At 41.6% G+C, this 13,162-nt stretch overlaps 2 protein-coding genes across 2 annotated transcripts; one reads left to right on the top strand and one right to left on the bottom strand.

The window, feature by feature from the left end:
- Positions 1–1,749: 1,749 nt before the first annotated feature.
- Positions 1,750–6,125, top strand: LOC133905478 (auxin-responsive protein IAA30-like). Its single transcript, XM_062347283.1, has 5 exons — positions 1,750–2,279; positions 4,199–4,443; positions 5,218–5,350; positions 5,448–5,509; positions 5,629–6,125. Exons 1-5 carry the CDS (start codon positions 1,951–1,953, stop codon positions 5,664–5,666), a joined length of 807 nt encoding a protein of 268 aa, XP_062203267.1. The 5' UTR covers positions 1,750–1,950; the 3' UTR covers positions 5,667–6,125.
- Positions 6,126–7,630: 1,505 nt separating this feature from the next.
- On the bottom strand, positions 7,631–12,729 carry LOC133904612 (ATP-dependent kinase-like protein notR'). The gene is made up of 7 exons (XM_062346086.1): positions 12,654–12,729; positions 11,576–11,676; positions 11,413–11,486; positions 10,842–10,930; positions 10,615–10,674; positions 10,073–10,101; positions 7,631–7,723 (listed from the first exon to the last, which is right to left on the bottom strand). Exons 1-7 carry the CDS (start codon positions 12,727–12,729, stop codon positions 7,631–7,633), a joined length of 522 nt encoding a protein of 173 aa, XP_062202070.1.
- Positions 12,730–13,162: the final 433 nt, after the last annotated feature.

Genomic DNA, 13,162 nt, shown 5'->3' with positions numbered 1-13,162 from the left:
TTGTAAAATTTTGGCTACGAGTGGATCAAGCATATATAGAAGAATAAATAGGTTGGTGTTGAAAACTCAAAAGTGTTGTATGCCTATAAAGAAATGGATTGCCAAATGTGGATGCATGTTCTCTCTAGCTCTAGAAACAAATTTAGTTTCTCTTTGTGTGTATGTTGGCACTAAGAAAAGGAAATAGATTCAAATTGAAACTTTTGTCGACATGACTATATTAGCAGCTTAATACGTTCGAGAAAAGTCAAGACAAATTAACAAATATATCGGTAAGTTAAGGATATACAAAAGAAAAGGTAAGTAGAATTGTTTGGTCCGAATTGGCAGCCATCATGTTTTTTTCTTAAAAGAGAGAACAACTAAAAAATGTTTGGAAAATTGTAAAGGGCAACCGCTACTGCTCTTGTTTTACAAAGTGGTCCAATGCTCAAAAGCTAAACAGATGCATGCGGTAATCTAAACAAGCCACCCCAGCAAACCACTCTCGATAGAGTGCCAAGTGGTAGTCATTAGAGTATGACTCTTCCTATTAAGATTTAAATCCTAATGTCCACCTTCAACACTAAAGCGCATCATGCTTGTGCTGCATGAGGTTCTACTTACCTTTTCTCTTGGCCACACCCAGTGGTGTGGATGTGATTTCCTTATGCGTGTACAGTGGTCTACACGGGTACGTGTCTTCTTGTAACTACAAGCAGGAGCGGTCCTAAATTTTTGGCGTGGCTCCGAGTAAAACTAAAACAGGGGCCTCTACTGAATATAAACATCAAAATGTTTATATATCAATTACAAATATAATATTCTAGGTAAAGTCTCCTTCCTGTGACTCTATCAACTTGTTTCTTTTTTCTTTCCTTTTTTCGCTGCTAGATATATGCTTTCTAGATACCATATTATCACACAATGATAATTAGAAATTAAAATAAAAAAGTCATCAACTATTGACAACTAGTGCAAAGCTATAAAAGAATTAAATCAAATAAACAAAATCACCCGGTTGAGGATTAGCCCTTGATTCAATTGAGCATGGGGGCTATGCTTGCTCACGAGCAGATGAAAAGAAGGGAAGGGAATGGGCGAACAATAGTTTATCGCGATCGAGGTTAGGGATTAGGCCCTAGTTAATTTTGGACGATCGATCTTAAGCTTCGGGTGGAGGAGGATCAGGTGAGTTGATGCAGACACGTCGATTTGGACGGAGGCACGGAGAGGTCAAGAGGAGGGGAGGGGAACGAGCGAAGATCGTGATCGCTGCTGCTGCTGGAAATTGGGATCGGTTTGACTGGGGTCAATGATGGCATGACTACACTACCGTACAATAGGCTTGCACACGATGCTTCGTTAATTTGGAAACGATCCATCATCTATGGTTTGGCTAGATTAGTTTACTAGGTAACGTAACAATGAGCCTTAAGCTATTTGTAGATTTGAAGACTCATTTGAGCTTGGTTGCTACTTGTTATCATGCTGTGCAACGTACAAGCTTAGACTAGATTGGTAGGTAGCAAGACAAACTAATACATATGCATACCTGATTGGAGTCCCCTAGATTTCGAGGGCCAGGGCGGTAGCCTCGCCCGCCCTGTCCGAGGGCCGGCCCTGACCGCAAGAAGGAAAAAGAAAAAGACGAGCCACCCTAAGTATATGAAAAAAAATGTTTTTTGCGGGGTGGCATGCGCATAATTGGCCGGCCATGCATTATCATGGCCCTATTATTCTACACGCCCACACCCTGCATGCTGGCATTATTACTCCTGGCCCCTTGCTTTTCTTTATCTATTCCCCTTCCATTGCATTGCAAGGCCAAGCCAAGCCTCCCTAAGTCTCAAAGCAACCAAGCCAGCAGAACCAAACAAGAAGCCAACCAAGAAGAAGAGCAGAGGAAAGCAAGCGAGCAAGGAGGAGGAGGTAGCTTGGCGAGAGGTGATCGAAGAGGTGGCTGCAGCAATGGCGGCTGACCTGGGGTTCGAGGAGACCGAGCTCCGGCTGGGCCTGCCCGGCGGCGGCGGCAGCGGCGGCGGAGAGGGAGAGGCGAGGAGCTCCTCCGGGAAGAGGGGCTTCGCCGAGACCATCGACCTCAAGCTGAAGCTGGAGCCGGCGGCCGCGGCCGTCGACGTGAAGGACGAGGAGGCGGCGGCCGAGGAGGGCTCGGTCGTGGCCGCAGCGACGGAGGAGTCGCCGGCCGGGAAGATGAAGAGGTCGCCGAGCCAGAGCAGCGTCGTCACCGCCGCCGCAGCGCAGCAGCCCGACCCCGCCGAGAAGCCGCGCGCGCCCAAGTACGTGTCCACTCGCTCCTCGAGCACTCGGTTTAATTCTAGCTTCCTTCCCCCAATCGTTCTCCGTACGTGCATACCTCCATGAATGCAATTAACCAGCTTAATCTCTTTGTTCATATAGGATTAATTCTGTTGCAAACTCCGAATCTAACCTACCATGATGTAGAGAAAAGTAACCCTCATTAGTCATTAACCAATATTGTAATAATAACAGTGGCTGGACGCTGTCATGCTGAAGACTGAGATAATCTATTCTATTATCTGAAAAATTAACCAACGTCTCTCATGCATCACAACAAGCTCTCTACGTCGTCTTAATCACTGCATTATCTCACGATTATTTTGTCTATACCATCATTGTCATGTCCATGCTATATCGTAAACATAAGTACTAGTTTACATGCCTATTTTTCATATCGAGTTGCAAGAAATTGCCACAGCCCTTACAAGAAAAAGATAATATCGTCTTCTTAAAAAGAAGACTGTGCCGGTTGCCCCTACAGTCTGCTATTCCCACTTGCCTAAACTTTTTTATTAGCTTTTAATAAAAACAAGTTAATCTCTTTTTTTTTTTAAAAAAAAGAAGATTGTTGTGTCGTGCAATCAAACTTCAGAAACAGATATACATAGACATATATAACTTCTAGAGATCTACAAATAACTTGCAAATAACCTAATGATGCTTAACCATCAAGAGCAAAGATGCAAAGTAAAAACACACACTTTTCATGGCATGCAAATTCATAAGCAAAAATTGCTGGATCTAGGCCAGATTTACTATTCATCGAGCGACGCACCGATCGAACATGTACAAGAAGGGGAGGGACAGCAGCATGTTACGTGTGGGGCACCGGGAGACAGCGCCTAGTGCCGACACGATAAAAGAAAGCCACACCTGCCTTTTCTTTTCTTTCTCTCTCTCTCTTTTCTGGCACAGTGTCATTTTTTGTCCACATCGACATCATTTTCCATATCACTTGCCTGTTGATCTTGATCGATCGATCGATGCTAGAATGGATGGCATGGTAGAAATAACAAATGTTATTGCCCATACTGTCCCTGCCTGTTCTTCTGAGTTAGGCCTAGCTCAATTATTTAAGTGGTGGATGTACGTTTAGACCATTTAAGTTTAAATTTTTTTAGACATAAATCTGAATATCTATTTTTTTTAAATAATTGTGTGCATCATAAACGTCTGGTTGATATGGACATCGGAAGTTATACTTCCATTATATAAAAACTACTGCCCTAGGACTAACACACATTCATGAGCCCCCCCCCCCCCCGTTTTTTTTTCCTATTACCAGTTTGCAAATGGGTATGCAGTGGCGGAGCCAGCGGAGGCTCGAGGGGGGTGCTGATCTCCTTCATCCAAAAAAAGTTTCAAACAAGGGGTGCTGATCCTCTCCTTCTTCTTCCATCTTCTCTTACATCATCTTCTCTCTAAAGAAGCTATATGAGAAGTTGTAAGCTGGCAGGGGGTGCTGCAGCACTCCCAGCACCCCTCCTGGATCCGCCCCTGTGGGTATGGATGGATGAGAAAGAAATGTTGTGAGAAGTGTTGTGAAATATAGATGTAGAATACAAATTTTACATGAATGATACAAATTTTACATGAATGCGTGAAAGATGAAAGGATAAAAGGTAGAAAATTAGAAGCTAGAATAGTTCATGTGTGCCACCACAAAAGGTTCCTCCATTTCCATGAAAAAATGTATACCTCTCCTCCCGACCCAAAGTAGGAGTAGAAAACAAATGGTGTAAAAAAACAAAAGGGATAATATTTAAGTTGCATAAAATTCACACTAAAATAATTAGAAATCTAGTGCATGTCAGTGTGTGTTTTAATCTGCAAAATAATGTTGTTCAGTGTCGTTTTGACGACAGAAAATAAATGTTTGCAATAAATTTATCTGCAGGGCGCAGGTGGTTGGATGGCCGCCGGTGCGGTCGTTCCGGAAGAACATCATGTCCGTGCAGGCCGAGAAGGGCGCCGGCGGCAAGGACGTCGACAAGTCCTCGTCGGCCGCAGGAGCCGGCGCCGCGTTTGTGAAGGTGAGCATGGACGGCGCGCCGTACCTGCGCAAGGTGGACCTGAAGATGCACAAGAGCTACCAGGAGCTGTCAAAGGCGCTTGAGAAGATGTTCAGCTCCTTCACCATTGGTACAGATTACACCATATATTCATATATATCGTGTGCATACGTTTTAGAACTCACCAAAACTCTCAAACTAAAGTAGTGCTTTAATTTTTAACTTTAGTTTTCATGCAAAGTGTTGAAGCATATATATTGTCCGTCTTTTCTCAACGACTTGTTTCTGGTGAACTAGTTGGTGCATGAAACTCGAAACAGAGTAGACTTACTAGCTGGTTAATCTGTAGCTAGTTGGTACATGCATGCACTGGATTGGAACTTGGACATATGCATTGCCATTTGCATGTGTGGTGGTGGTCACCATGTGGTTTTGCCAATAGTGCACTCCATGATTTGCATCCTTGGTAGATGTCTGTCCTGGCTAGCATAATGCCGTTGTCCCTCCAACACACAGATCGAGCATCTCGATCCTCTGCCTGTAGATGTAGCTCATGATCATGTATGCACGCTTCAGTTAGCTCAGCTGGTTCATCGATCATTGCCATGTTCTGGTCCTCTACCTCAATGTCTAAACTAATCCACGTGTTGATCGGCGTGCATCTTAGGAAAATGGTATTGTATTCGTACCATTGTTCATTAACAACCATGGATACTTTTATTTACCATGATTAGAAACCATTGGATATGTGTTTAGTGGATTTGGTATTGAGCTTTGACACTTTCTTTCAGTTCATACCGAACCTGAAATGCAAAGACATTTTCAGAATACTCATCAGTTAATTGCACTTGCAGAGTACCTTTACTTGGTTAGCTTTCCGATAATTTTTCTGATAATGATTCAGGAAGCTGTGGGTCTCAAGGGATGAACGGCATGAACGAGAGCAAGCTGGTGGATCTGCTGAACGGCTCCGAGTACGTGCCGACCTACGAGGACAAGGACGGCGACTGGATGCTCGTCGGCGACGTCCCATGGGAGTGAGCACTTCTCCATGCATTCTCTACTCTGAAATATATGATGTGTTCGTCTCGTTTAACTTCCTTATTCATTTTGGATATGGAAATTTCATTTCAGGATGTTCGTCGAGTCGTGCAAGCGCCTTCGTATCATGAAAGGATCAGAAGCCATTGGCCTCGGTAAGTCCATATATAATCTCAAAAGTTTCAGATGAGCAGAAGGAATATTTTCTAGTAAATCTGGAAGCAGACATAACACATAACAGTGAAACTCATTTGGTCTCAAATTTTTTTTTCAGCACCAAGGACCATGGAGAAATGCAAGAACAAAAGCTGAGGAGAAGATGGACACATGCATCTGAACACATGGGTTTCATCAGATGCAAGAACCAGTCCAGTCTCTATAGCTTTGCAGCTTTGCTCGTTTCTGTATCATACTCCCTGTTCTCCAAGCCTGTACCTCCTGATCAGCGAAGTCATTTTGGTGTGTCAACTGTCCTATCTGTTCCATTGAGTCAGTCAGTCAGCCAGTCAGTGTTCAAGTCTCATCTTGTCATGTACAAAAGAGAGAAGCCATGAACATGTGTACTACCTGTCCCATAACAATGTCCTTTTGCTCTACCTCTACCTCTTCTTTTTCCCCCTCTTCTTGGCACAAAATGCAAAGGCATCCTGCTCCTAATCAAGGGGCCTTGTTGCATCTTGTGCATCAAAAGTTGTTTTATTATTATTATCACCATGGTGTGTCAATGGAACAAATAATTATAATTATTGCAAGGTGTTAAATTGTGTTGTATGAGCCTATCTTTTTCTTCTTATTTCATCCTGGTGTTAACTGTTCTATGGAATGGAATCACAAGAGGATCATTTCCATGATGAGAATAGATAGGTGCTTTGTTTTGTGGCGCATAGACATTGCACTACTGTGTCTACCTGGTTGTGTGTGTTTTTATATGCGGAGCCAACTTGGAGACAGAAGCATGCCATGTGCATAGTGATGGGGCACTGGCGTTTTATATCCGTCAACCATTGCAATTTCCTCAGCTTCTCACTAGTATTATGATGCATCACACTTTGCTGCATCTTTTGCTGTCTGCTGCTGCTATTCTATTCTATGCATGCCAGTGTTTGGTACATTGTGCCCCATGCCATGAATGATAAAGGATGCAAGGTTGTCTGCTGCCCAAAGTTGAGGTGTTCTTTTCTTTGTTTTCTAGAGAGAGAGAGAGGAGGCAGAAAAACCTTGAAATGCTGGAAGTTGTTGCCATGATTTTTGGGAACTTTCAGCTGCACCTTCCTTCCTAGCAATTGAGTATCTCCTCCCGACTAAAGGAGCTTTTGCATGCGTTAAAATAAGCAAAACATATTTTGCCTTTGGAGATCATGTCGCTTTACAATGATGGCAGCTTTGAGTCTTTTCAAGTGCCCTTTGTCCAGCTTTGAAGACAATCTGTGCTGCTTCTATCAAGAAATTGTCCACTAAACACATGTTTGCTGTGGATAATTTTTTCTTCTTTTCCCAACGACGCAGCATCTTTTTGATGAACTACTGGGTAACTTGTCTCTGGCTGTGTTAACTGGATATCTGTGTCCAAAAAAATTTTGCCGAGTCAAACACTAGTGCACCTGTGTCGGATTCCGACACCCGTGTCAGATTTCAAGTAGTATTTGGCGTGTCCCAAATTTTTCTACCGAATCGGATGCCCTGACACGAGTCAGACTCCGACACCGGCACCCGTGTCCGTGTAACACAGGTCTCTGGAGGTCACAAAATGTTTGATCCATGAAGCATCTACAATGTAAGACTGAAAGAACTTAACTTCAGACTCATGACCATTTGTAAACCAAATTTTTGAGGAATATTTTTGCCGCATTTTCAAGGGAACACAGATCTTTACAAGTATTTTTGTTTGTTGGTGAAATATAAGAACTGTACAAACAGGAATGTTGAAATAGCAGAACGAGTGACTGACTTGGGCCTTCAGTGCAGAAGAAGAGCCACTACTAATTTCTTTGTATAAAAAAATGGCATTGGACACATACATGAATAGTAGTATTTTTATTAGAAGAATGCCAATAATTATTGAATAATACTTCGACTGTACATCAGGAACAAATTGATGAAGGAATATCTTATTACATGCACATAATCACCATGGAAATAAGCTAGAAACAAGCATCTAGCTTATTATATGTACAAGGATCTCCATGGAAACAACCATTATTAGTGTTTCAAACCATTATTAGTGTATCAACATTATTAGGGCCAAAATCTCTTTTTTTTCATCAAAGAAATGGATTCTAGCTTGAGAACTCCACCGATCTGATTACAAGATCAGCATTCTTTCTTGATTCCATGATGAGCTCCGCATTTGGCCGGTCATTGTACCAGATCTGGTTCACAAAGACAATAAGAACTTGCAATATTCAGAAACTGTGCGATGTGGAAAATGGCAGTGTATCAGTGTCTACAGCTGAACATGATTAGCCAGCAAAAATCCACAGGAAAAGCTATCCATGCAGGTTTTTTCATGGAAAAGGAAAATTAATATGATCGGACAATCCTATAAGGCCAAGGGGAGGGGGGGCACCATTTTGGTGCAAATGGTTTGTAACACCCTACTTTATAACTAAGCATATTTATTTGAAAATATAAAATTTTGGCAGCACTTCCTCTATAGGGCGGTATAACTGACCACGATAGAAAGAAACCACAGGCAGACAATATATGATATAACCAACATATATAGAAATTTTCACAACGCTACCAGCGTCTTACCACAACATATACAAAACAAACGACAGACCAACAAAAACACAACTTCTAAACACCGGTTGAGTTATCAACATTGTGATGAGGTAGTGTGTGCAACTACCAAGATCCATCCCTAAAATGCACGTCAACATTCTAAACATACCTGTAAAAGATTTAACAGAGGGTGAGACGAGCTCAGCAAGTAACAGCTATGAATATAAACACATCTCACTCCATTCAAAAGTATTTGGGAATTGAACATTCTTCTCACAACATAGAAAAAAATATATATGGTTTTAAAGAGAATATCTTTTTAGAGTATTTGTCGAGAAAGTAACGACAGACTCCAACCCGGTCTCCCACAAAATATGGTATTTAACTCCAAGGATTTTGTATTCTTCAGATATCATAAAAATATATGAATGCCATGATGCAACTCCATTTGAGAGCTGGACGATGCCAACTTCTCATGCAACTCCATGTACCGGTACGAATCATGCACGATGGCAGTGATCGGCCTTTATCACCATATGAAGTGCATAAATGCATATGTATGCATGTGAATTGACGTCAATTCTTAATTTCTTCTTGATGACTCGTGATAAAAAAAACACCAAACTGATTCATGATGACAGAGGTACAATCCAAATCAATAAGAAAAATATGGATTTAAATAATCAAATGCAATATCATCCATGATTTGAATGAATTAGAAAAAGCCATATACTTCAATTTTATTTGCAAAAGAAGTAAGACATGAATATAAACATAGCACTGAATCACACCCCCACGTTACTTGACTTTTACCAAAAGCGACGAAGAAATTTTGATCAAGAACGTCCGGAAGTAGTACCACCTATACAGGTATATTATTAGCACTAAAACACATTTAAAACACATAAAATATGAAGCGTCAATCCTACACCTGAAAACGTCGCATATACGCCTATATTTCAGAAAACTGTATCACATGAAATGATACATTATTTCCAATTCAAAGTCGAATCAAAGTTCCCACTAATGAGACTTTGCTCCGTTGAAGGAAATGAATGTTTCGACTCGGATGTCGTATCTTCGAATTAATAACGATTATCGAAACGAATCGAACTATTGATCACATGAAATGATACGATAGGAATTGATTAATTTGATCTAATCATAAACGTCTAAAAATTACTGAAGAATCACCTTCGAAGGATTGACGACGAATCCGACAAAATTACGAAATTTTCAACTTTTCCCTTTTTCTTCTTTTTTTTCTCTCTTTCTTTTTTTTCTTCTCCTCTTCTTTTCTCTTCTCCTGTTTTTCTTCTTCCTGGCTTTTCTCCTGCGCTGGTTTGCTTGCTTCTTCTCTGTCTCTCGGTCAGTACACAGGGAGAGAGGGAGACCACGGCGGCCGGCGTGCACGGCGGCGGCGCGCAACACGCGGCGCGGCGGTACAAGCAGGACGGCCGGCGAGCAGCAGATGGACGGCGGCGAGCAGACGGTGGCGCCAACGACACGCGGCAGCAGCGACTGCGCACGACGGCGGCGCGATGCTCAGGCGCGCAGCGCACAGGAGCTCGGTGCGACGGAGAGAGAGAACGCGGGCGTATGCGAGAAGAGTCTGGATGGATCGGGATTTATCTTTTTTTTTTTAACACCAGTCTAAATTTATTGGACTTGCTACGAGTCACAAAGTGCCCGGAACGGATATATGAATAGCAAAATGGGTTCGTCTCGACGAGATAAACACAACCACGATCTCCAATCGTCCATACGAGCAACGGATCAAAAGGTCAATTTTTAGTCAAAATCTTCTCTTTTTTCCTCTCAAAAAAATTCGGTATTACATGGTTACATTCAATTTGGAATTCAAAAAAAACAAGGAGTAGGGTTATTGTTAACGTAAGACGGCCTTCTTCAAACAAAACATTAGTGATGTTTTATCTAAATGCAAGTGTTCACTTGTCCGCTTGGAATGAAGAGGATAGGTGGAAGATAATTACCCGCCATGCTGCTACATCTGGCTCTTTTCCTGGCAAGTGAAAAAGAAAATGTACTTGGAGCGGCAGTCTTGTGCTGGTCGATATGGCAGAACGACTTTATTTTTAATAACAAAGAACCTTCTTTTTTTTTCATGTTATTTTTACATGTATGTATTAGCTCTGTACCTAGTATGTATTGCTTCAACTAGAATCTCGACATATAGCTACTACGACATGCTGTCAACTGGAGCAAACGGTCAGATTCTTCGCCAGCCTTGGTTGGGGATCTAAGACTTCGCATCCAGAATGCTTAAATTCAGGGATGACAAACACAGCTGCCTGCTATAATCCCGGTGTTTAGTGTCATTTTTTTTCTTTCCGATTTTGTGCATCTTTGATATGCAGAGGTCAGAAGCATGTTCTATTAGTTGTAATTTCTGTTATAACAATATGAGTCAATAAAGCTTCCCTTCTCGGAAAAAAGTGAAAAAGAAAAGAAAATGGATAAGATACATAAACAATAATGCAATCCTAAAGGGGGAACCATGAACAATAGGGCAAACCTGTGGCAATATGTCTCTTGAGCACTCTTTGCATGGAGACATCAATGTCAATGTACCAGACAGAGTAATTTTTTTTCCATTAGAAACCCTTCTTCTCCCATTCAAGATTAATAAGCAACTAAATTTTACTGCTCCAAAGTCAAAACAATGGTTTATTTTTTCATATGACATAGGAGCTCCACAAGACTTGTATTACTATGAATTATGATTGCAAAGCCTGTATACTCACCATTTCTCATCGAGCAATGCTCTAACTTCTCTCCAAACGTCTTCTTCCAGTAATCGATAATTTCCTTCAACGATCACTATTTTGTGCCTGCAAAAATCATGGTAATTAGCAACCAGCGTGTGTCACACCTGTACTTATGGTAAACTGGTGCATTTAAGAAATACTGTTTATGAAGGCATGCAGCCACTACACAAGAAAAAAGTTACAAGGCGGGAAGGGTAGAATCTGATACGAAGATAGAAAAAAATCAAAACAAGACATATTCTCATGAGGATGTCTGTTTGCTGCCACTTCCATACCGGAACAGGGGGAGAAAATTACAAGTAACTCGGAATTGACAAAACTATTCATGAGAAAAACTGGTTAAGCAGCATAGCTCTTGCATAAAACTCCAGTGTTGAGAGATGCTAAAATTGAGTTGATCCAAAAGATTTTATGAAGACCAGTGTGTTCAGCACCTTTGGCTAACTCTATGACCAACTCAGGCATGGTGCACCCCTGCATCTAGTATAACTAAAAAACTGCTCCTAGCATCTAAGTATTTTCTGCAATCTGCAAAGTTAACTTACTGTGGCTTTACAAATATGTCATTCTCAATTGGGTCGCCAACACCATGATCAAATGATGGAGCATAAACTGAACCAAACAAACCAAGATGTTTAAAGCATCAGACCAAATGCAATTCACAACTCAAGAACTCACATTGCAGAACGTTGGTAAATACCTTCGTGGCTCTGTTCTTAGGGTCTGTAGACATTTCAGAAGAAGTGATGGATTGAATGTACACGTGAAGATTGCCAATTGAAACAGATCAAGCGGAGAACAGATGGGAGCTTCTCAGCGCGGTCGGCCTACAATGTTCTCCACCAAGGCACCGAAAGGATTTGGAACACATGGGTGCCTCTGAAGGTTAAGTTCTTCATCTGGCTTGTGTCTCGATAGCGCATTTGGACGGCGGACAGGCATCTAAAATACAGTCTCAATGCACATTCCTCTTGCTGGCTTTGACCAGAACCTTGAGAGTGCAGATCACATCTTGGTCAAGTGCTCCTTCGTCAGGTCCATCCGGTGGGAGTGTCTCTCATGGGCTCGGCGTTCATGCACTTTCCTCCAAGGATCATTGTTGCAAGATTGGTGGACTCACGTCACCTCCCTGTAGCCGGCGGCGATGCAATAAGGCACCAACTCCATCATCATGCTTGTTGCTTGGCACCTATGGAAGGAGCGCAACGCCAGACTCTTCAATCGTCGATCGTCAACGATGGCACAGGTTATCAAGCAGATCAAGGTGGACGCGGGCCTTTAGATCGTGGCAGGCGCACGTCAATTAGGTCATTTACTTTGAGAGTAATTTTTTTTTTTTGCGGCTTCTATTGCCGCAAAGCAGGTCTGTCCCCTCGCGTCGTGTCTGTATTCGAACTATTTCTTTCTCTTAATACAATGATACGTAGTCCTCCTATGTATTCGTGAAAAAAAAATTATAATACGTATAAATGTCCTGATCCTAGGTTGCATTCCCAACTTACTTGCAAAATCATCTTTCTTCTTTCTATTTGGCAGACCAGAGGGTGATATAAGGCATTGGTCCAAGTTCCCATCATGTACTCCTCTTCTGGTAATTGGTTACCTAACTTGGTGTTGTCAATCATCATGAATCTTTTGAAGATTATGTTCTCATTGCACTCTTCCTGCAAAGTCAGATTGAGACAGATGGTGGCAAGTCTTTGGACCTTAGCAATTATCCTCATATATTTATGGTATTGCACTACTCGATATGTTCATTTGTTCATGTGTAGACATTATTAATTACCATTTCTCTGATTGTACATGCAGAGATGGAAATAGCTGTACTTTGTCAGTGTTGGAGTTGATTGTGGGTTAACCATCGTTGGTTTCTACTATGTCTGTTTTTCTTCTAGCGGTGGCTCTATTACTGGTTTTTATTACGATCCAAATAGCAGGTAATAAATATTTTTTCTGCCATTTGTTTCTTGCATTACAGTGGGATGGGATGGAATTCATTAATGTAGAAGTTGTGCTGATGTAAACATTTTGTTCTCTTTTTGTGCAGTCCATTTCAGAAGCTTGAACTGAAGTGTACCAATGAGAAACATTCCGGATTCACATTTTCTTCATATGAGCTACACTGACAGGCACAATGCATTCTATGCGCCAACTTTCTGCATGTCCAATGTTAACAAATACAGTGTGTGCACTGAACTCATAGTTCCTAATGTTGTCCCATCACAGAGATGAGATGACGTGTATGTAGCATTAGTTTCCAGTAAAACTAAGCAACTACTATGCAATTTGCCCCTT

Source organism: Phragmites australis, chromosome 22, assembly GCF_958298935.1.
Source record: "Phragmites australis chromosome 22, lpPhrAust1.1, whole genome shotgun sequence".
Lineage (NCBI taxonomy): Eukaryota > Viridiplantae > Streptophyta > Magnoliopsida > Poales > Poaceae > Phragmites > Phragmites australis.
Note: the sequence above shows the minus strand (reverse complement) of the source record. Positions and strands in the feature narration are given on the sequence as shown.

Coding starts and splice junctions, on each gene's coding strand:
- LOC133905478 (XM_062347283.1), top strand. CDS start 1,951: ATGGCGGCTGACCTGGGGTTCGAGGAGACCGAGCTCCGGCTGGGCCTG. Junction 4,444..5,217: donor GTTCAGCTCCTTCACCATTG/GTACAGATTACA, acceptor ATAATGATTCAG/GAAGCTGTGGGTCTCAAGGG. Junction 5,510..5,628: donor ATCAGAAGCCATTGGCCTCG/GTAAGTCCATAT, acceptor TTTTTTTTTCAG/CACCAAGGACCATGGAGAAA.
- LOC133904612 (XM_062346086.1), bottom strand. CDS start 12,729: ATGGTTAACCCACAATCAACTCCAACACTGACAAAGTACAGCTATTTC. Junction 11,677..12,653: donor CATGTACAATCAGAGAAATG/GTAATTAATAAT, acceptor CGCGCTGAGAAG/CTCCCATCTGTTCTCCGCTT. Junction 7,724..10,072: donor CAGATGTAGCAGCATGGCGG/GTAATTATCTTC, acceptor TTTGTGAACCAG/ATCTGGTACAATGACCGGCC.